The 24615-nt window shown below is 40.6% G+C and overlaps 1 protein-coding gene across 3 annotated transcripts; it reads right to left on the reverse strand.

Moving 5' to 3' along the window:
- Positions 1-2991: 2991 nt before the first annotated feature.
- Positions 2992-24546, reverse strand: LOC104921153 (axin-1). 3 transcript variants are annotated; one of them, XM_027283049.1, is made up of 15 exons: positions 24269-24546; positions 19480-19614; positions 17499-17665; positions 13298-13991; positions 11887-12080; positions 11634-11795; positions 11009-11143; positions 10774-10870; positions 10216-10353; positions 8822-9212; positions 7902-8079; positions 7616-7792; positions 6732-7031; positions 6491-6640; positions 2992-6372 (listed from the first exon to the last, which is right to left on the reverse strand). In XM_027283049.1, the coding sequence occupies exons 4-15, from the start codon at positions 13919-13921 to the stop codon at positions 6246-6248; spliced, it is 2673 nt and encodes an 890-aa protein (XP_027138850.1). In that variant the 5' UTR covers positions 13922-13991; positions 17499-17665; positions 19480-19614; positions 24269-24546; the 3' UTR covers positions 2992-6245. The 3 variants fall into 3 exon arrangements, with proteins under 3 accessions (XP_027138850.1, XP_027138851.1, XP_027138849.1); XM_027283050.1 differs by lacking the exons at positions 17499-17665; positions 19480-19614; positions 24269-24546 and adding an exon at positions 14792-15069 and having other exon boundaries at positions 6732-7028; XM_027283048.1 differs by lacking the exons at positions 17499-17665; positions 19480-19614; positions 24269-24546 and adding an exon at positions 14792-15068.
- Positions 24547-24615: the final 69 nt, after the last annotated feature.

The raw sequence follows: 24615 nt of genomic DNA on the forward strand, positions 1-24615 counted from the left end.
CAACAGGTCCCTCATGACTATTATCTATGGAGCAACAAGGACAACTTGTTCAAACACAAATCCCTTTTTAATTGAGAATTGGTGTAATAATAACACACATACGTACATGTAGCTCAATTATTCAACAGGGATGAATAATACTTATAATTAGAATCAGAATCAGAAATACTTACAATACTCCAGTATACAAACAAACAAAAACAACATATGTAAACAAGTAACCATCAATTAAGAACAATATATATATATTAAAGGTATATAAAATATCAAATTTACAGTTAAATAATGTGCAACAACTTCAAAAAGTGATTGACCATGTTTGTGTCAGATTACAGAAGGGGGTGAAGATGATGGTGTGTATAGTGCGTATGGTTATGAGTTCTTATCTGAATATAATATCCCTGTATCACCTTTTGCCAAAGTTTTTGGAGCAATCCCATCTAGTGTTTGCATGTTATTTAGATCTCAACCAAGAGTGGAAACACAACATTTATCCCTGCTGTCCTTGTTAGACACCCCTGTCAGGTAACCATGGTAATAACAACAAATTAATTAGACTCCTGTTTAAAATGGATGTCACTACAGCTCCATACGTGGTCTCATACTGGAATAAATTCATGGGATGCACTGACTGGAAGAAGATCTGGCCCTTACCCAACCGATATCTGTTAACCAATAAAGTTTCATTTAAAATAATTCATAGATTTTATCCATCCAATGATTATATTGTTAGAAGATTCAAAAAAGATATTGATGTGAAATGCACCTTCTGTTCTGAACATATTGAAACAGTTACTCATTTAATTTGGCACTGCCACTTTGTCCAAAGTCTATGGACTGATATCTGTAACTTTATTGCTATGTTGATAAAGATTTTCAGTTGTTTTGGAAGGATGTTCTATTTGGGCTCCTTGACTTTAACAAAAATAGAGAAAGATTAAACTAAACATTTATTATCAATCTAAATTTACTCGAAGAAAACCATCTTTTGTTGCCTTTCACAGTGAGCTCAGCCACAACAGCCACAAGATGGCGTACAAGTACAGTTTCTGGTTTCATTTTCAGAGAGATTATTTTATTTAAACAGGCACAGAGATTACATTTCAGTCAAACACATACCCCTAAATATTTAATAATAATAACATGACTTAATTAATTAAATTAATAGTAACTTTTTGCAGTGTCTACCTTTCACACACTGAAATTAATCTAATGTAAAATAAATATTCTGTCTACTCTATCAGAGTGATGTGTCTAATGGATATTTTGATTAACTTTAAAAGTTTTAGCCACAATTATTTTGACATTTAGACATTTTCCTTACCGCAGGGGTGTCCAAACACAGATTTGACAATGTAAGGATGCTCGGGGGCCAATACTAAGATTTAAAAAATGAAAAAATTACCAATAAAAGTTACATACAAATGCACTGTTCTGTAACAATTTAGTTTTCATGGTCACAATTTTTTTTGAATGACAATGCAAACAAATCTAAGCCAATCAGGCGTGAACAAATCCATAAACCAGTTGTTCCTTTTGTTCACATCTGGAGTCAGATAACAAAGAATAAATTGTATGGGAATATGTTAAACTTGATTGAAGTTGATACAAATCTGAACCTCGTGTTCATTCTTAACATGACTTATTACAAGTAAAGCAAAGTCTGTTAACATTTAAGTTTAAAACGTATCACTCTTGCTTTTGTCTTTAACAAAATCATTCAGAAAATAATATTTTGCGTCCCATCTACAGATATACACTTGGTGCATTCAAATGCTTCGTTATGTCAACCAAAAAAGCTAAATCTTTGGACATCCCTGCCTTACAGCCTTACAACAAATTTAGCATAATAACCAAATGTTCCTGATAATAGGCTAAACAACACACACCATCCTCTAATGTTATGTGAATATTAGGAGTTGGCTTTATTAAGACACACAGTGAGTGGTGCCAGTCCTTCAGTCAGCAACCATAAATCATACCATGAATGATATATACCCCGACCCTGTCGAGCTGCAGTTGGTTTCTTATTAAGCATGGGGCTTTAAAGGATTTCTAATGCTAATGCTTATTTAATCCTATTAGGAATAAAAAGAGGAGTTATCAGATGTCTCCGCATGATGGAGGCTACAGTCCCGTGAAACATATGTGACAATTAAACTGGACTTGAACTTGATGCTCACTGTCTCTGTAGATTATTCACTGCATAAGAAAAAAGGGTGCTTTTTGTCTAGGTACTCCGGATACTCCTCATGCAGGTTAATGGATGACTCTAAATTGCCCATAGGTGTGAATGTGAATGTTTTTTCTCTATATGTCAGCCCTGTGATGAATTTGTCCAGGGTGTACTCCGCCTCTCACCCAGGGTCAGCTGGGATCAGCTCCAGCCCCCTGCGATCCTCATGAGGATAACTACGACAAACTATAGCTAGCGAGTAAAAAGTACAATATTCATCAACATTTATCAGAACTGTTGTGAAGTAGAATGAGCTGAAAATAGAAATAATTAATCACAGTACCCGAGTGAATGTACTCTACCACTGAGTGTGCAGAGAGTATTTACATCTTGGTGGAAAATACTTCTTTTAACAACACAATGTAGAAATAAAAATTTTAACATTAGATATTTTGTCATATAATCATCAAATAACATTTGGAAATATAAAGATCAGCGATGGCTGAATTCCATTTAGATGCCTCCGTTTCAGGGTCCTGGTATTGTGCATGTTACCTCTGTTTTAACCCATTTTACCATCTTCTGTTGTTTAATGTCATTAATCTATATTTTAATGTCAACTGTAAGCAACAAGGATAACTGAATTTCCTCATGAGGATGAATAAATGTATGTATAGTTTATTACTAACACCTGTGGCGTTTTAAATGTCAGGATCATCTTAATTTATAACAAAAACTAGGGTTCAGAGGTATGCGCAGTATTAGGGTGAATAAAGATTAATATGTGAATATGGAAAATTAGGTGAGCTCAACAATAAAAGAGAGGAAGTGTTTATTCAACATCTTTATTATGAAGTACCTTTTTAAAAGAAATGTACAAGTGGAACCAGCACAGTGACATCTTGGCGTTTACCTTTGAAAAACAGAAACACCATGGACATGTGGTGCAGGTCTGAAGACACATATGAAATGATAATGTACATATTTACAGCAGAGGATCTATCAGAACAGAAGTGAGCAAGCATGACTGCAGCTAAAAAGTACAACGGGACTGACTTGGAAAATAAAAATTTAACATTAAAAGCATGGATTGGTTCAATAAAGATATTTCGAGAAGATAACATGATAAAGGCACTGTGTTTCACACAAACTGACAACACAACAGACGCAGTTGTTTGTTTTGTCCATCGGATCGTAATCACAAGAATCAACTCTTAACAAATGTTGTCATTCAAACTGTCCCTGGGCGTTCTTTCTAACAAAACAGATAAAATATATCAGAGGGCCGTAGCAGTTCGCACATAAACATTAAAACAAAATAGATAATTCAACTCATCAGGAAAACATTCCTTATAAAGAACATGCTTGGTGATTATTAAAATTACATTTTTTTTTATAAACAAATACATATCTAAATTTTAAATTTCATATTGAAGGCATAATGGGTTGAAGTAAGGACAAATATGTTTTCCGATCCTACATTCCCTTACTGGGCTAGAAACCCAGGACAAATTGTATTTGACATTCCAGCAAGACGTACAGTAGGACCTCTTTGTTTGATGGACACATTCAATTAACTACCTAGCAGAGAAAACACAAAAGACTCAAGCCAACAGTTTGAGATCAATAATGAAGACAGACGTGAGGACATGATCAATGAAGGGATTTCCTTTGAGGACATAGCGGGTCAAAGTTTAAAAAAAAAAAAAAAAAAAAAAAAGTCAAATTACATTCAGCTTACATAGCTGGTGTGTGATCAGTGCACTGTCTGCACGGTGCTTTATACAAGGCCTCGAGGCCCCGACTGCAAGACTGTACTGGTGTGAGATATCTGAAACAATTGTTTGACATTTTAGAGCTAGGTTGACACCACTTCTAATGTCTGTGCTTTAAATATGAAGCTACAGCCGGCCAGCTTAGAGAAAGAGCAAGTCTGTCTATCTGGTCAGAAACTTAAAAGGAGCAGTGTGTAGGATTTAGTGGCAGCTCTCTGTGTAGCTGCTGCTGCTATTCCAGAATGAAGGAGAAACTACTAGTGGCTGCGAAATATTTGAAACACAAAACGCCCAATGCAGAGCCAACGTTTAAGTTTGTCTGTTCTGGGCTACTGTAGAAACATGGTGGACTCCATGGAAGAGGACCCACATCATCCGTAGATATAGAAGTCCCATTCTAAAGTGATAACCCAATGATTCTTATTTTCAGGTGATTATACACAAATGAAAACACAATTACGAATATTCTATTTAAATTCTGCCAGAGACCACTAAATCTGACACTCTTGACCTTTAAACTAAATTTAAGGACAAACTGAAGAGAGAAAAAAACTGGTAATTTTGATGCAGAAACGCCAAACATCCCTAATTTGTTTAATTTATTTTTGTGCCAGTCTTTATATTAAACCTGCTGGCTGTAGCTTTACATCTGCCATTTTTCTCTCAGCAAAAAAGGCAAATAAGCGCATCCCCCCCAAAATGTCAAACTATTCTTTTAAACTCAGTGTTAAGCTACAATGTTGAAGTGTAGGAATCTTGTGAGAGGAAAAAAAGATTCCCCCCTCTTCAGCTCATGATGAAAAAGTAACGTTTGATACCCGCGGACTTGGACTGCACAGACACACACGTGGAGGCATATGGGACGCACGATATGCTCTTTGGCTGAGTTCAGGCATACATGACACAGGCTTTCACACTCACCTACACGCTTCAGAATAAGCTTTCTAGATAGTAATGGCACTGGCCAGGCAGGCAGGCACCTAGAAACTGAGTTTGCAGGCTTCTCAGTGTAGCAGAAAAATATAATGTACATGAGGTGGCAGTGTGACCTGTTAAAAACAACAGATATTGTGGTCGAAAAGATAACACACCTGTAGTGTGCGCTCTTGTGATTCATGATCATTTTTTGAGGGTGGTGGGTTAAAAAAAAAATAAAAAAAAATCCTAAAATTAAAATCCATCGCGCAGGAGAACAGAACCGCACACTCAGAAGGTAAACAGTACAGGATTGAGGTGCAGGGATGTATTATAGAGGAAAAAAACAAAACAAAAAAACAAAATGCCTGCCCTGAAATGACTAATGAACTAGCTTCAAAACATACACAATAATACAACATTAAGTTGAGATATAACGAAATTAGGCTGCATTAATAAGTAATAGTACCTGCCTTGTACATACACAATTCAAATAAAATGAAACAAGTAGCTAGGATACTTGTCTTATCAAAAATATGTAGCTTTGGTAAACAAGTTGTGTGGAGAACTGTTGTCTGAACATATTGACGTGAGAGATCACTACATGACATCTAGGAATCAAGGGTGAGAAAGTTTCTGTTTTGAGGCTATGAAGTCAACGAGAGGAGAAGCAGGCTAAAGTTCCACTCCCTCCTCCCAAAAAAAAAAAATATCCTCTGTCCTCTCCCCTTGTCACCAGCTGATGAGGAACAGAGACAGCAAAAAGGCAGCGAGACTCCCGAATGGAACAAAACCGCTTTCTTTACTGTCCCGAGCACCGATTGAAGAGTTTCCGTGGTAATGTAGCAGCATCGTAATGGTCTGCGGAGGACAGACTCCTCCAGAGCAGAAGTGGAAGACTACTTTATCCTCTCTCCTTCCAGCAGTCCCTCTCACCCTTCTCCGTCCATTGCAGTGGAAGACTGGTCAGACATCAGATTTTAAAACAGTGTTCCCCGAATATCCACAGTGGAGACAAGACAGGTGAAATAATTTATGTTCCTTTCCTCCGCTCCGGTTTCATCTGGCCAAGCTTTTTCGCTGTATGTGGGTTTGATCCAGGCATGACGCAGATATCCAGATATTCCATAAAACTAACCACCTTCTTAATACTCGAGCTTCTACCATGTAACACAATCTCCCTTTCTGTAACACTTTGCTCCATCCATCCTTTCTACTTTCTTTTCGTTCGTTCGTTTTCTCACAGCTGAATTTCTATCCAACCCGCCCCCCCCCGCGAAATGTCTTCTTCCTATCTCATCTTTTTTCTCTCCTCCAAAAGAACTTTTTTTTTTTTTTTTTTTTTTGCAATTTTGTGTCATCTTCCTGATCCCAGAATTTCAGTCAACCTTCTCCACCTTCCCGATGATCTTCTCCTCAAAGATGGGTAAGATGGCGTCATCGTCACGAACCTCCTCGAACACGACGCCGCAATCGAACTCGTCGCTCACTTTCTTAAAGTAGAACCTGCACACACACACAGACACACGAGACACGTTCGATTAAATAATGAAAGGTTCCTTTGAAATGTAACATTCTCGCCCTCATTATATATTTTAAAATACATGCATCATTATATTCTCACCTGTAATGGCCCTTTTTGGTAAGCAGCTCCTTGAACTGGCCCAAAGTCACCACACGGCCTTTGACTGATGTTCGGTACGGGATCGGCTCTCCACAAAAGTAGTAAGCGACTGTCATGTTCTCACACACTTGGCGCTTACCAGATTTATGCCTGAAAGAAAGAACACGATCCATGTCAAAAACTATCAAATAAGACCACATGCAAACGCAGACACAATGTATGAAGATGACGTGACACCTACCTCTGCTTGGCCTGCTGTAGTGCATTCCTCCTCCTCTCCTCCTCCAGCCTCCTCCTAGCCTCCTCCAGCTGGGTGAGGGGGTTGGGAGCCGGGTTGGGAGGCATAGCCGGGTCCTGGATGAAAGGGTGCGAGGGTTGGACCTGGGTGGACGATGAGCCGGGGATGGCGGTGGATACGGAGGAGGGGTTGTTACGCAGCTGGGCAGAGACCCAGGGGTGGACAGCTCCGGGTCGCTCCACTGATGTTGGACGTGGTGACTCGCTGCTGGCTCCCATCCTCCTTGAGCTACTGGTGCTGCTGCTGGAAAAACAACAGGGGAGGGAGACGGGATGAATGTCAGAGGATTTGAACTCTACAGTCAAGAAACCAAAGGATTCAAGACAACTTGTAATGCAGCAAGATTAACAGGATTCTGTAATGTGATTCAGTAACTGATAAACACGAGGTGATAGAGGCGATATGTCTGTGTTGCGTTTACAGCTTTTTTCCATAATGCGCCTGGCACATCAGTTTGAACTGTTAATTTATCACAACCTTAATGAAACCGGAACCTGGAAATGTACTCCCCCCCGAAAATGAACCAGACTTGTGATTTGAAAGCTGGGATTGGGACACAGTCAAAACCCAGAAATGTTCTGGTCCTGGACTTGGCTGGGAGAGACGGACCCGGATTCTTTTTCACAAGGTAACGTTAGTATCCTTCTCCCGTCTCGAATGCGATACGATAAGCCTTAGCTTTGCAGCTTTGCTTGCAGTTTTTGATGAATCTGACCTCTGCTCTCTGACATTTCTAAGTTGAGTATTATCCCTGGACGTAGGCTTTGGATGTCACGTGAAGACCTCTATTTATATGGATCATGAGTTGTATGCGTAGTGTTCCTCACCTGTGGGTGCTCTTCCTTTGTCTGTCTCCGTCCATCATCCACTGCAGGATCTTCTGGTTTCTCTCCAGATCCTCTAATGGTACCTGGGCCTCCACGCCACGCCCACTCTCATCACCTTTGCCTGACGTCTCCGATGCCTTCTTACAACCTCGCCGTGATAGCGTGCTGCCTTTGCTACTGCAGAACGAACAGGTGACACACACACGGACCAGTTGAGGTGATCTGATCGAAACACAGCACGTACAGTTTAATGTGGACCTCGGCACAAACAACAGCACTAGCATACCTGTAACCCATGCCCTCAATTGTGCTGGCTCCAGCCCCGTCGGCGTAGTTACGACTTCTCCCTGGGTACTGGTTGGCTGGATCTCCGTTCCACATGAAGTTGGCCTGAGACCTAGAGCCCGCCTCCTCCTGCCCTTCTCTTCCTCTGTGGTGATACAGCTGCTTGTGGTGATGCATACCTGAGACAGACAGCACAGCGAGACCTATTAGTTACATACCAGCATCTCTTCAATACATACACAAGCCTAAAAACACACACACACACTGATGCTGCTGCAGCTCCATTAGACGCCTGCATTGGCCTCTTAAAACACACACTGCATTTGAAGAATATAAAAATTAAAAACGTAACGTGACCTTAATTCAGGACTCTAGCTGTGTTTGAAATATAATCCTTATAAAGTCAGGAGTATATATTGTCATGGTCTTTTTCACTACTTTTGAGTACAAGGTCAGTGATATTCTATCATCACAGTACAACAACAAATCCCACATAAAAGGCTGAAGCCGTCACTGAACTGATCTTACTAACAAGTAAATACTGATGTACAGTTGATGCTGATGTTTAAAATAATCTTGCAGATACGGATGTTTTTGTTTTCTTATTTATTCGCCTACAAAGATATGCATCTCCGCCTTGTTTCAGTTTATTTCTCTCCTGAAATAAGCTGAACATGCCGCTCAGCGTCCGTGCAGGTGGCACGAAGGTGATTATTTCTATGACAATATCCAAGTTGTAAATATCCAAAGCGACATTTAGCTGGTGCAAAATTGATGCAACACAACAGATAAACATTGGCCATAGACGTCTATGAATCAGCAAATATCAACCGATAGCTCGATAACAGGTGGATATTTTGATGCACATCGTACGCTGCTGGCGTGTTAGTCCCTCACCCTTTCACCCCCACAGCCTCTTACCTTTGACCCCAGCAGCAGGCAGACTGTGACCGGCCCCTCGGTGTGGTGGGTAGTGAGGCGGGCCGGTCCCTCCGTCGGGTGAACGCGATGTTTTGGGAGGAGTGTGTCGACCCCCGCCTCCTAAGGTGCTGTTGGTTGCCCCTGGCGACTGACAGCCCGGCGTTTTCATCACACGCTGTACATGCTCATCCAAAATAGATTCCGGGTCGTCGTCGTGGGAATCCTCCATGGCAACCAGGCCGCCATACGTGGCGACTGTTGCCGTGTTAGCAGTGGTCTCTGAATAGCGGGCGCCGTAGAGAGGTGGAAACGATGAGGGGAGGGGGAGTGGTATGCTATGAGAAGACATTGAGGTTGTCACGGAGATGTCAGCATCATCGCCCTCTTCTTCCTGTTAGGAGAAGAAGACAAATATTAAATAAACCATGATGTACACACACAAAGTATAGAGGCTTTATTAGTAACTTTACCCCCATGGGAGGAAAAATAATGAACACAGCAATGTGTTATTGTGATGGATGTTATAAATCTAAATGTGCAAATATTCATATAACATTAATATCCGTGTACAAATATCAAAATCCATTTATTTAAGCTGTGATTTACACCAAGCCCTGTGATGCATGTACACATGATCATTGGGGAACATAAGATGTTTCCTCGATAAGATGGCGGGGCTAACAGCGCTAACCAGGCTACAGAGGGAGTATCAAGTATAGCATCACAGAGGCGTGGCTGATTGAACCCACTTCTAACTCGCTGGTAACTCTGGACGGCTGTCAACTTGTAAGAGCAGACAGCCGAAGACAGACAGGACAGGAAAGCGGCAGAGGACTCTGCCTTTTGTGTGTGGGTTGCATGCTCTACCAGTTGAGCCACCATGGCGCCCCTATTAAGTATTTTTCTTATCCACCTTGTGTGTACTGAGCTATCGTAACAAGCAAATTTCCCCGGTGTGAATCAATAAAGTCTGTCTTAGCTTATACATTTTTTGGCAGCCGAACATGGATCAAGGAAAACATGATGTAAAAATATTTTACATTTAGGGCTGTGCTCAAATCAGAATTCTGATTTGCTCGTGTCGTATATGGGACTTGAAATGTTGACGATCACTGTCTTTTTGTCATGTGTTTATAGTTCCTGCATCACGTCTGTGTCTCTCCCGTGCGGTTGCTGAACTCACTGTGAGATGATCTGACGACCGCACGACGCAGTTTCTCAATACCAAACTGTAAAAGTTCCTCAATTTACTGTCAAGTTCACTTATAATTTACCAAATATTTCTACAGAACAAGATCAACACTGTGTAGAGAACTTAAATGAAATCCAGCTTAAATCATAGTGTAAAAATACCTTTGCGTCTCACACACACACACACACACACACACCCTTACCAGTCGTACTCTCTTCAGCCTCTCTTCGAGTCTTTCCTGAGCTTCTCTCTCTCTGAGAACCGTCTCCAGCCTGCTGATGAGCTCCGCTGCAAACCTCTCAGGCTCTACGTGGATGTCCTTTGGCATGCGGTACGTGCGCTGGATGTAGACACAATCGCAAAAAAAATTACACGCGGCAAAATTCCAACGCGCAATCCGCTGCTGGGATGCGGACGCCAATTTAGTCAATTAATTAGCCAGAACAAAACAACAATAACCTCTGAGTTACACAGAAAGTGTAAGGCACTGTGAAAACAAAGACTTGAAGATGGATGTGCTAATTCCAATTAAGAAATTAAGCGTGAAAGCTCGTAATTGTTTGTGACAGTTACATTAATAGAATACAAAAGTGTGTGACAAGGTAACCCATCCTCAAATGTCTGTTATGTTAATAATTAAAGCTGCATTTGCATGTTGATGAACAAATTCACATTGATATTTGAATGTGGTCCCCAGAGATCATGTTACCATGGATACTACATGATAAAGCTGTGAATGAGTGGTGTCTGTGTAACTCACAGGTATATGAGGTAGGGGCACACGTCCATTGGCTTTGGCACTTTCATGCATCTCTTTACGATGCTGCTTCCGATATCTGTATGGAGGAATACCATCTCTGCACACGAAAGACACAGAAAAACAATCAAACACACATCGTAACGGCTCGTTTAATCAGTCCCTAATCCAATGATCCGATTAATGACTTGATTAATAAATTCATGCAACAATTCTGGATCCATCTGTGTGTACTTACACACTGCTGTCGGTCAGTGACAGTGTGTCTGCGTCGCTCGACATGCTCTGCTGCTCGCTGTCGTTGGCACTGGTTGCTGGAGCGCGAGCGTAGCCCATGTTGGCGTAGTACGGGTTTACCGGCTCCCGCCATGGCCTGAGGAGGAGCACAGAGATCGTAATGTAGTGAGGTCATATTCAAATGTTGATACGTGTGTGCACGTTTATGCAGACACGGGTAGGGGTCAGCCTAAGGTTAGGAGTAATCCAGGAACTTTCAGGGGTTTTCTAAGACCAGGACTTGCTTAGAACAGCAGTTTCTTGCTAGTTTTCACAACCTGATTAAGACTGAATAATTTTTTCAATATATAGGTAATATTTGTCGTTCTCAGAGTTTAAAAAAAAAAAAGAACACAGTATATATGTATAGAGAAAAACCTGATAAATTAAAAAGCAATGGATCTTAGAAGACTTGCAAATGAGACGGTTTGTACACTCTATGTTTAAAATAAAATAGAAAATAAACTGTGTGACAGTGTGGTTATGTCAACCATAGGGGTGGTCGAATGCATAATAGGCACATAATATAAACTAAGACACCACAATCTCCTTGAGACACCCACACACCCACACACCCACACACACACCTGTACTCCCTGCTGTCCTGCCGCCTCCTGTTGGTCGTGGCTCTCTGCGGTGCCGTCTGCATCAGCAGGCTGTGAGTCAGCCGACCAGCTGGTGTGTCTCCACACTCCTCCTCATCTTTCTCTTCCTCAACCTCCCTCATTCCTCCTCCTCCTCCACCACACCTTAAAAATAAATCAGATTACATTGCATGTTAGTCGTACGTTAATTATCTCACAAATCACGAGAACGTCGTTTTACGGTGCGTCCTCTCACCTCCACTCCTCATCCTCAGCGAGTGTGGGTAAGTACCCAGGCACAGGCTTGGCTGGACCCGATGAAGGGCTCTGGTCACTGGGGTTAGGCTTGGGGCTCTCTCCTCCAGTCCGTGTGTACTCCAGGTACAGGTCTGACTTTAGAAACAAAGGGTATGTGTTCTCCTCCATCATGCCCTGGATCTCTGTCTGGGCCTGGAGCAAACAAACACAGTGAGTTGGTATGAAACTTGACGACGCCTGAAGATGTTGCTTTCACAATTTCTAATCACTAATTAAGTCCACTTAACTCATTGATGACACTAAAGCAAACACTAAAAGATTTTGACCCGCCACTTTTTCCAAAACTGATTAGCTTTTGAATATAAACGTGGACACTGTGAGCTCCAGACGCAATGTCACAGGATAAACCCACGTTATTTTATTTTTTTTTTAAATCTAATATATCTCAGGGGGATTTTTATGCTTTTATTTTTTAAGCGTAACCGCTGAAAATAGAAACTGGAAACAGGAAACTGGGCAGAGAGACCAAAAAAACGAAACAAGCCTCACTTAGTTCATCATGGTAATTACGTGATCTCATTTTGTGTAATCGTGTTTCGTTAGCCGCGGTGTGTAAGGCGCTACAGTCACAGACGGCCTTTTGACAAAACCTGTGACAGAAGTCTCACATGTGTGTGGTCTGAACACGCATTCAGCGATCAAGGGCAGAAGAGGGCACAGGTAGGCGAGTGAAAACCTGAAACTAAAACTTAAAAATCGACGGAGTCCTTTGTTGTGGTTTACTCACGAGAATAAAAGTCAGGATAACGTAAATCTGTGCTTCGACACTGACGTGTTGCATCCTTTCTTGCGTCACATATTTAAGATACCATTTACATTTTACTACGAGGCTGTAGGTCAGGTCTAGCTGTCGCACCTGGCCTATAGTTCTTGCCCCTCCAGTGGAGCAGGACTGAATGTTGCAGACGGGTCTGCGTCAGCTGTTGTGCAGCACTTACTCTGACTGCAAACATAGGAAATGAACACAAACATGTTCTCGGACCCACAAATTAAATGAACTATAGCGTGCTCTTCAACAAAATATACTCTCTACAAATTCTGGACTGCTACGCCAGTCTTGATGTTAGCAGACGTCAAGTTCCTCAAATCTAAAAAAGGTAAACACCACCATTCAACTGAACCATGAAGGCTTTACGAGCATCGACCAAAAACACTTGCACCCCCCCAACTGTGCACTGTACAGCTCTGCTATCAAAGTCAATTGTCTTAAGTTTCAGTCACTGTATCCTCACAGTGTGCACAGCAGTGCTGTTATGCAGTAGCTGATACCTGAACAGGTTGTGAGAAACATCCAACATCCATTACTCTTATTAGGAGCCTTCACAAACGTTAAATCAGCGTTTAATTACCTGTTCAAACATGGCAGGGTCAGGATGTGGCCTTCCCACGCAGTCTCTGATGAAGCTCTTGGTGGCTGCTTTGATCTGCCTGGAGACAATCCCACTTCCGTCTACTATGTACTTCCTGTAGATGGCCTTGGCCAGCTTTGCCCTCTTCTCCTGGCTCGTCTTCCTGAACCCCGAGCAAGCGAACCAGAAATCGAGAAGGTCCGCACACCCTTCCTGGCACAGGAAATTTCGAAACAGCTGGATGCCTTCCTGGTCGTCTAGGAGAGAGTGAAGTGACTCTGCCCACTTCAGGTAAGGTGGAGTCGGTGAAGCAGAGCCCTCAGGTTCATACCCCAAGTCCAGATCGGGGCGACGCGGGGTCGCAGACGACGACGAGGGCGTGTAGCTTGACGGATCCCCCATTTTAGACGACGAGGACAACGGGAGGTAACCGAGGGTCTGGGAAAGGGTGTTTGGACGGGTGCTGGCTGACTGGACTGGGGGGTCCACATCAGATCCCTCCTCGCCAGGAACCGGGGGTCGCGGAGCATCCTCGGTAAAGTGGGTAGGGCCGCTCAGGGAGGCCACAACCCCACCGCCTCCACCCCTGTACCCAATCCCATGTAATTCTCTGACAACACTCATGTCTCTGATTGCACAAGGCAGAGGTCAGATCTTGCCCTCTAGCAATGATTTTGCTGGGAAACAATTCACCCTGCAGAGGAAGAGGAGGACAGTGGGAGTTAATACAAAAAGGCTAGAAACATTATTACATGCATGGTGTGGCTGAGAGTGAGCAAAAACTACAAATATTTGCTTTGCAATCGTTGGTGTTAACACCAACTAAAACAACCCCGGCTCATGTCTGTCCAAAAACAAACAAATGTTTTAAAATACATGCTGAAGAAGTTCACCATTAAAGTTTCTGTCGTCAAGTAGCTTCAAACTTAGCTCTGCGCTCCGATGTGTGCCCAAACAAAAAAAAGCTCACACTTTGGTTTTCCCCAAAATAAGCAGCTAGTGTTAACAAGCTAAGACAGCTAGCCAGCCTTTTTGCAAAAAAAAAAAAAAAAAGCAATGCCACCACCGATGCCAGTGCTTTGAAGTGAGGATCTCATTCATCTTGGCCTGCAAAAAAAAAAAAAAAAAAAAAAAAAAAAAAAAAAAAAAAAAGACGGTGGGGGGATGGGTACCAGAAACAAACTCTACAACCACACAAGACGGGCCCTGCGTACAGAAACACTTCAAACAAACAAGCGCACTCTTGTGCGTTTAAGAGCCCAACTCGGCGCAGAAGTTAACTCGGACTTTCCGGCTGGTTTCGGCCGATCCGACATCCAACGAAACAAGAAAGCGAGGGGGCACGTTTTCAGCCACTGGCTGCAGCAGCTAGCTTTGGTTAGCCTGTTAGCTTAGCTTAGCTTAGGTACGTTAACGTCCCGTGTTTTCTCTCCACCCCACCACCACCACCACCTCCACCACCACCACCACCTCCAACAAAAGTGTCTCTCCTACCGTCTCTGAAAGCCCGATCCCCGTAATCCGCTGCATTGGGGATACTGGCGCGAACTGTGTGCTCCAAAACGCAGCATATGGATAGCTTTGTGGTGTTAGATATGAGCGAAAATAACCCGTCGACTAACCACCTTTAACTCCCCATGGTGGCTGCTTTCTGAGCAATAATACACAGCGAGAGAATACGTGCGTGCACGCCGACGCCGTGCGGTGTGTAGCGCCGCTCGAGAACCGCGGCGGGTAGAAGCGACGCGCGTCTCACGTCATCACGCACACTGGGAGCGGGTCACATGTAGCCGGTCTATTTTCTTTTTTTAATGCTGGTTAATCTATCTCAGCTTAGTTACTAATGTTTGCATGCTGCTATTTATGTGCGTATTTATATCATGGTCACTTACTTTTGTAATATTATTTAGATTGCGGTCACTACTCTTGCAATAATATTTATTATTTGTATCATGGTCACTTACTTTTGTAATATTATTTAGATTATGGTCACTACTCTTGCAATAATATTTATTTTTTGTATCATGGTCACTTTCTTTGCAATATTTCTTACACTATGGTCACTTTACATTACAATACTCTTTTTATATATCATGCCACTTTTATCCTCAGTACTTGTCTGTTTTGAAGGTTGATTGTTTTTCGTGTTTATTGTGTAGGTTATAGATATTTCTGTGTGTTTATTGTTTTTTTTTTTTTTTGCCTTTTTCTCTTTTTTCTAATTCTGTAGTGTATGCTACACTTTCCTCTGCTGCTGTAACAAGTAAAATTGATGAATAAAGTGTATCTAATCTATCTATCTATCTATCTATCTATCTATCTATCTATCTATCTATCTATCTATCTATCTATCTATCTATCTATCTATCTGTAGTAGTAGGTTTTCCCATATCAGGAATTTTGGTGCAAAACGATGTAGTCCAACAGATGTTAAATAAAAAGGTGTGCATTAATGTAACGCATAGTCTGTATATATAAGTACAATAATAAGTACATATCCTATCTATCTATCTATCTATCTATCTATCTATCTATCTATCTATCTATCTATCTATCTATCTATCTATCTAAGATGAGGAGAAATCAGGTCTATTTAATATGTTAGAAACCCCAATGTATTTTAGTATAACTTGCTGGTGCCTAACTATGAGGTCTATCTATCTGTCAACCATATGTTGCAATATATAAATCAATAAATCAATCAAACAACCTACCTAATCTAAACTGAAATCTTTTAAATGCTCATTAGGGTTTTTAAAATCTTAAAATCTGCAAAGTAATCAGTGACTTTAACTGTAAACACTTTATAACACTTTATTAGCTACTCTACAATCCAGTGTGATCCAATACAACAACTTTGCCATAAATTATGAAGCTTATGCTGTGCATACTAACATATACTGTAATATCTACTATGCTGTCTGTATAAACCATATTAATTTCAGTGTCCGTTGCACTGTGAACTAGTTTTTTCAGTAAAGTATTTAAATGTATCTACATAGTTTTTTATGTTGTGTTTTTATATCTGTATGTACACTGAGAGAAACGTGACACCGAAGTTTAATTCCTTGTGTCTTATACTGTCATTGGTGTACCGGGACATACCGGGCCCATAAAAACGATTCTGATTCTGATAATGTTTCAGCTTTTGTCGACAATGTCAGAGAGGTATTAATTTAACTATTACGTTTACTACTAGGTTGTAGTTTGTAGTAGTGTTAAGATGTATATGTAATGTAGTGAAAAGTACAATATTTTTTAGTAAACATAGTGAAGAAATTAAATGAAATTAAAAAAAACGTACTCAAGTAAAGTACTGCAGACTTGTAGAGAAGGACAGAAGCTGAGTAAATGCTCTTAGTTACTTTTCACTACTGACGCTTGATTGATATTATATTTCCATTGAGTCATACTTGTGTGTGAACAGTGGCGTAGTGTGCCCTTACTGTAGAAACACAGCAGTTCAACATGGACGCGGAAGAGACGGTATCTATAGATATGAAAGGCTTATTCTTATTTTCAGGTGATTTTACACCAATGAAATTTTATTTCTGATATATGACATAAAGAGTAGTATCTAAAGTCTAAAATAATGAGCGTTATAAACTGTGTTTTAAAGGTCTTAGACAAATATTTGTGTTGTTATTATTATTATTATTATTAAGCTGTCAGATACATGTGTTAAAATAAAGTACAACCTGACACTTAAATGTAGTGCAATAAAAGTATAACATTACATCAAATTAATGTATTAAATATACAGCAGTTGAGTAAAAGTACTTGATTACTTTCCACCACAGATATTGTATTAAATAAACTCATAGATCATAACGGGTCTATGTGTCGCAGCTCTACGTCAGGGGAGCGAAATTACGGTGCAGTAGCGCCCCCATCGACAGCAACAGGTCACTACACAACCTGAGCACAGAAAATGAATTACAGACGCTAGCCTTTAACAGACTCTAATGAATAGTTATTGCATGATTTATGATCAGCTGTTTGCGCCACGGGAATGAATAAAAAACGTGTTGAAACGAACAAAATAAACGAGCCAGACACAGGAAACAAGCACCACAGACAGCATGAGCAGGTATATACAGCTTACTTTGCTCCAGGCAACGACTGCGAGACAAATCTGAGACAAACCCGCATGTCATGTGAGAAACAATGACATAAAACACAGGGAGGAGGACTGTCTTACCTCAGGACAGGTGTTCAGTTAACGGAGCCCACCTCCGCCGGCAGAGTGACTGACAGGACAGAGAGAGCACACCGCCGCCGCCGCCGCCACAGACACCACCTGAGCATCCTGCTTGTCACTCGCCTCCGCCGGGCTGTCAGTCAGTCAGGAGCACCGAGCAGGCACCGCTGCGTGTGTGTGTGTGTGAGAGAGAGGGAGAGAGGAAGAGGGGGAGAGGATGTGAAAAGAAAGAGAGAGAGAGAGAGAGAGAGAGAGAGAGAGAGAGAGAGAGATTAGACTACAGTCATACATTTCCTCTCAGCATTACCAGATTAAATAGATCCTTAGATAAATAGAGGAAATATTCCCCATGTGTACTAACTATGAGTCTGATGTTTTGACATGTGATGCTTTACATTTTACACTGAAATCACATGTGATTGTATCATCTGAGACGGTTTCTTCCACGTAAAACATGGTTGGACATGCGATAAATAACCATGCACCTTTAATAAAGAATAGAATAAAAGTTAAAGTTAAATCCTGAAGTGGTTCTTTGTGGCGATGCCGTTAAGGAAACCTTTATTTTTTATTTATTTTTTTAGCTCTGCAAGCAACCTTTTACTTATTGATTCTTCAAAAAAACATTTACTGTTAAGTTCTTCCCAAAAATTGTGTAGAAATTACTTATTCCTCATCCAAGGTGCAATATATAATAATTTGAATTAAAGTGTTTAATTTTAAATGCAATATTTGGTAAATTACTCTATTAAAAACTAATCCAGTATAGTTTATTACTTTATATAAATTATTGTCACATTACTTATTGCTCTCTCTAAAAGTAGTTGTAGGATATCATCCTATACAATTAGGGATGAAACCAAAACAATCATTTCTACACAAAGCTACAAATTAGTCAACAGGTTAGGCATACCAGCCACTGGTTAAAGCCGTATGTACTTCAGGTTCATAAAGAAGCTGTTCAAACTGTCCTGAACTGAACTGAGCTTAAACAATCAGTAATCAGTACTCCAAAGAGCCTTAAAAAATATGAAAAAGAAAAGATTATTAAACATAAATCACCAAAAGTGCTGCATCTGTGACTTAAAGAACTGTTTTTGTTGCATTCACTTCCCCAAATGTTATAATAATCTGATTGCAATCTGGTAAGTGTAGAAATGCTTAAATAATTTAACATGGCTTTAATATTAAACACTTATATATAATAAAACACTGCCTTCTATAGCAAAAACCAATAATAGCAGCTCAAGTTGAAGGTTAAATCCAACCTAACACATACATTATATTCAACTGACTTTGGACAATTAAATCAATTTTAAACACTCTCAAGAAACTGAGCACCACACTTGAGTTCATCATGAAGTTTGTACACGGACACTTAATTAGTACTTCATCTATTGTTATATAGATTTGAATGTCAATACTACTGCATATATGTGTATTCATAGCTAGCTGTTTATTTCGTATATGATCTCGACCAATTGAATTACTTGTACACCAGCACTATATAATTACTGTGAATACTGTTCATACTGTACATATCTTAGTTTAAAGAACTCGCACTGTATAATTACACATATAATTACACTTATACCTGCAACTGTTGCAGCACAAGCTGTGTACATCTTGATATATATAGCTGCACTTTTACTTTTATATCCCTATACATATGTACATTACTGCACTTTGCTGCTTTTTGCACGTCTGGTTAGATGCTAAACTGCATTTTGGTGTCTTAGTACTTTGTGAAATGGCAATCTAATCTAATCTACAAAAAATATCCCAGTAAATCCACCATGAATGTGTGAAGTGACGTCTTCAAGGCTGCTTCAGGATTTGTCTCCACAATCAGTCAGTTCAGTTTAATAAGAAACGTTTTGAAGCACACAAATCCACTGAGCTATGAAATATATATATATCCATATATATAGTCCTTGATGATGATGGACCATGATGTGCAGTGGTTAACGGAGTAACTTACCATGCCTCCTGTAAGCTGTTCAGGCTAGCTGTCTCGTGTGGAGAAGGCAGGGTCAGGTGGTTCAGGTGAGGTCCAGACACCTGTCCACATCTCTGTCCACTCCTGAATGGGCGGTTTTTCCATTGTACTCTGAACCTGGGAAACAACAGTGTTAGCCTCAGACTCCATATGTACAATTTTAGTCTTTTTAAGAACATAACATAGTTTCTTTGGTCACATTCACATTTTGTGTAAATATCCTCAGAAACCAGCAGCAGTCATCAAAAAATATATTCGATTTGGCATCAGATATTGTGGATTTATGTTGTCAATCAAACATAACATCTAAAAACATTTCAGTGTCTTTCAGCGGACAAACCAGTGTTCAGAGTGTTCAGTAAGAGATCTTTTCAGTGGTTCAGCAGGCAGTAATGAAGACTGACAGGATTGTTTGCGCTTAGCTTGAGATAACGTTGATGAAATGTTGAGATAACGTTGATGAAATGTTTCTTCGCACTGTGTCTGATTGGCAGACCTTACAGCCAAGCTAAACACGCTTCATTATGGAAATGTATTCATATCAATTTGGCTTATATCCTCGACTGTCAACACACACACACACACACACACACACACTCATATACAGGTTCCTGCTGCAACAGGCTGGTGTTGTTATGGTTGCTGCAGTGCCCCCTGAGACAATGAGGAGAGAGTGAAGGGAGGCAAAGAGAGAATACTGAGGAAGATGAACTTGACCTTTATGATGTCTTGGTGAGGAGGGGTTGGGGGGCATGTTGGTACTTATGAATCTATAATGAATCTTGACTATGTATGTGTGTGTGTGTGTGTGTGTGTGTGTGTGTGTGAGCATTGTAGAGGTCTGAGCTCTTAGCTGAAGAAAGGTCATCACACAGGGGGGCTTGAATACACCTGGCTACATGCTCACAGTCTCTCCCTCTCTCTTTCTCTCTCTCTCTCTCTCTCTAGACAACCCTGTTACTCAAAAAGTTGGCACGCTGTTTAAAATGTAGAAACAAAATCAAGCAGTAACCGCCGTGGATGTGAAGTGAAGCCAATGCAGAAGTGTTAAAAAACTGCAGTTCCTCAAACGTCCACTTGAGGCTGGCTAGCAGACATAAACATGTTTACAGCCTGGTACAAAAAACAGTTTTGGTCTCTAGAGCTAATTTCCCCGTTCATGACAACTTTAGTGAGAGTGTATATTTATATATTTAACTCGTTTAGATGATACTGAGGCTTAAAGGTATGTATAATTAACAGCGTGGCCGCTTTGATTGACAGGTAGGTGGCTTATTTGAGAACCCAGGCGTCATTCAACCTACCTTCAGGTCTACCAATAATCCACGTTTGCCCATTTTTAGATTAGACTCTCCAGTCCGCGATCGTGGCCATGATCTCCAAACAGAATTTCAGACCACAGGACAGTTTTCTGTTTGGATAGCCGCGTTTCTGGATCTGGTTTATATGCGGTTTATTTTTTTCATTGCAGAGTTTTAACTTGCATTTGTGGATGCAGTAATGAACTGTATTCACAGACAATGGTTTTTGGAAGTGTTCTTTAACTCATGAAGTGATTTGGGTGACTGAGGGTCCAAAGATCACGGTCATCCAATCCTTGTCCTCTACGTACAGAGATTTCTTCTTATTCTATGACTCTTTTAATGATATTATGAACTATAAGCAACGATTCCACAGATTCTTTGTAGTTTTAAAAACATTATTCTTGAGTAATTGTTGCACGGTTTCTCACTGTGTGGTGATCCCCTCCTCATCTTTACTAAAACAGGCTCAGCCTCTCTGCCTCAACTTTGTTAAAATGTGTTGCTGGCATCAAATTCAACATGGGCATATCATTGATTGATTAATTCACTGATTGATTTGATAAGTTATCTTAAGTTGTGTTGTGTTATTTTCCATCAAATATGAAGTGAATACGAATTGTTTTGCACGTCATCACATTTTGTTTCTATTTACAGATCAAATAAATGAATTTAATGCAGACAAAAAAATCTGGTGTCACATAAAGTATCAACACGACTCTAGTTTTATTTTAATGAGTAAAAGAAGTATGTTTACCGTCCTCTGGAGTTAAGGCTGAATTTTTGAAACTTGAACAGCAGTCACATTAAAAAAACATTTATTCAGTCTGTGTTCAGTTTTTACATTTTTTCTTGAATTACTGAAGATTAAAATGCTTGTTTATTTTAGGACATTATCCTGCATATTCACGACAAGACAATATCTTTAGAGATTGTGTCACGTGTTTATACTGAGGTGTCTACCTTTTTTTGGCCACAGACATTTTGATTTGATTTAATAGGAAAAAAGCACAAGACTCACTTGACTCCATATATATAGAGTCTCCATAAAAACAGGTACATTAGTGATGGTATAGATGAATATGATACATAAATGTGTTAACTGCCAGATAAGAGCCTGTTCTGACATAATTCTGCATCCCATATTTATTAGTTCACACAGAATAACAAAAATATCTGCGTGCAGATTTTTACAGATACAGCCTAGATTTAGTTTTTACTTTTCTGGTATTAGTTTTTGATTTTAGAAATCTGTCGGTTCAGGATTTAAAGCAGCTCATGGTGTTGGAGTTAATATCCTATTTATTTATTTTTTTTACATTTAGATCATCATTTTACCTTCAAAAGCAATTACAAGATCTCAAACATGAGTAAATAATACTTAATAAAAAATAAGCGCAAATAGTAATTTTTTCATTAAATCCACCGTTATGCAGCTTCCACACCTGGATACTGTATTAATGCTGTCCAACCTTTACCTTTATATTATATCTGTATGTGTATATTCATCTTTTGTGCAATTGCACGTCTATTTCTGCATCTCCCTGTGAATTTGTCACATCAATAAAGTCCCAAGTCATGACAGTAAGACAGCATGCCCATTATCATAACCCTGAAACTGAAGCCGCTAAAATTCAGCCATCATTAAATATTTAATTTACCGGATTAACGGAAAACACCGACCCTGCCAGGTCATTTAAATATAAACAGTTCCCCACCTGAATTTCCAGCATGTATAATATCAGAATAAATATATAATCACATATACTGTGGTGTAATATTTAATCCATCTGTGCCTTGTGACAAGCTCTGTGAGAGTGACAGCTCTGACTAACAAGTAGGTGGAGCAGAAAATGACGAAAATGTTATTCAGCACCAGGTACAAAGCAACTCGTTCTCATTAATTATAATGTCAGCGATACATGAACGATCTTTATCCATCAAGTCGTGAGCCTTGCTAGCCAGTCACAATAAAATAAAACCAAAAAAAAAAGCAGCCCTATGAATTACACATTATCAAGTATGCGATGAAAACAACAATTTCCAGAGAAGGTAAAAGTGGATTATTAATTCCTAAATTGAGGGAGCCCCCTTAGACTACCGAGATGGAGCTTTTTGTCAGTGCGCTGGTCCAGCTCAGGGGTCCCTTTGTTCCAGCTGCCACAGCAGATTTAGGCGTCTGTACGGAGGCCTGTCAGAAACAGGCTTATCTCTTGGGGGCCTCCTAGCACAAAGGCCCATTTAGATGCTCACAGAGAGTGAAATCTTCATTATATACCTCTTGAAAGAGAAACAGACCTCTGCTCTTAAAGAAAATTAATTGGAGACAAGTATTTTGCTTGGCTGTGATGAACGCTCCAAAACAAAGGATAAAGAGAATCTTGTACAGTTGAACACTTTTATTATGTTTTACACAGAGTGAAGTGGAGGATATCGACATTTCGGGTCTGTTTGATGACATAAATTTAGACGCTGTCATACAGATATGAAGGCTATTGAGCGATATTACCTCTATCTTTGTCTTAATTCGACGATTCCCTCTTCTCTCTCTCTCATAAAATACCCTAAGTTACACAAGAGGACTTCACAACATGTGAAATAAAGAAACCACGGCATCAAAATCATGGGTTTTCTTTCATTCATGCAATTATCCATTCGTGTATCTCTATATCATCCATCCGTCCACCCACCTATCCATCCATCTGCTGGCCTTTCCCAGCCATGCCTGTAGTAAGAGTGTCAGTATATCTGCCATGGCGTCCTGCTGATGTGTATTGTGATGGTGTTGAATACTCCAGCTACCAATATGGCCTGCACCAATACTGGATTAGCCACAGTGGATTAGCTGGCTGCCCTCCTGCTGCTTATTCAAATATTGTTTCACGTATTGTCATCATCGGGGCAGAGCTCTGGCCCAGTAAGCGAGTAAGCTACAGAATATTCTCAAAGAAAAACAGAAAAAATGTCACATTTGCCCCCCAAAAAAACATGGAATTTAGACCACTAGAGGGTTTTGAGGGGGGGGGAAAAACGATGTCGATGGGTTTTCGGAGAGCGTCTGCAGCGCTTAGTACAGGGAGAAAAAGGAGGATGGAAAGATGATGGAAAGCACAAACCCAACCAGGGCCAAAATCAGGCATGAAAGCGTGCCTTGATCTTTGATACATGGTGTCCTTCTTTTTTCTCCTCTCTCCCTTTCTCTCTTTCACCCTCACACATACACTTGGGAGTCAAGGCAATTGATGTGCTGCCTTTGATGGCAAAGAGAGGCCTATATTAACAGCCAAAAGACCATGATGAAAGGGGCTGAGAAAAAAGAAAGAAAATGGGTAGAAAATGTGTTATTATAAAGGATGGCAACTCATGATAAATACTTGGGATGGAGTGATGGTAACCAGACATCGGGGCGTTGAGGGTTTGATGGTTTAAACGGCAGCGTAGGAAAAGGCTAAGGTAGACGGAGAGCTTACCGTGCTAGCCTGGCGGCAGTGGTGGCTGAGGTTGGTTTGGTGATGGTTCCCGTGTATCAGGCAGGTGGTCATCCTGTTAGAATAAGGAGAGTGAATGCACTTGCTGTACGTCCAGGGTTCCTCCTGGCGATACGAAGGTCTGGACGCCAGTGGACGTCCCATATCAGAAGCAGTCGCCATCTTTGTCCCGTTGTTGTCTTGGATATCCTCTCCTGCGTCTTCATCCCTCCCTCTTTCCTTTGATCATGCCTCCCTCCCTTGCTCTCTGCCGTATGACATCATCACGCAGCGGTATCGACAAGCATCAAAGAACCACTGGGCAGGACTGTGTATCTGTCGGTCTGTGC

This window comes from Larimichthys crocea, chromosome X (assembly GCF_000972845.2).
Source record: "Larimichthys crocea isolate SSNF chromosome X, L_crocea_2.0, whole genome shotgun sequence".
Lineage (NCBI taxonomy): Eukaryota > Metazoa > Chordata > Actinopteri > Sciaenidae > Larimichthys > Larimichthys crocea.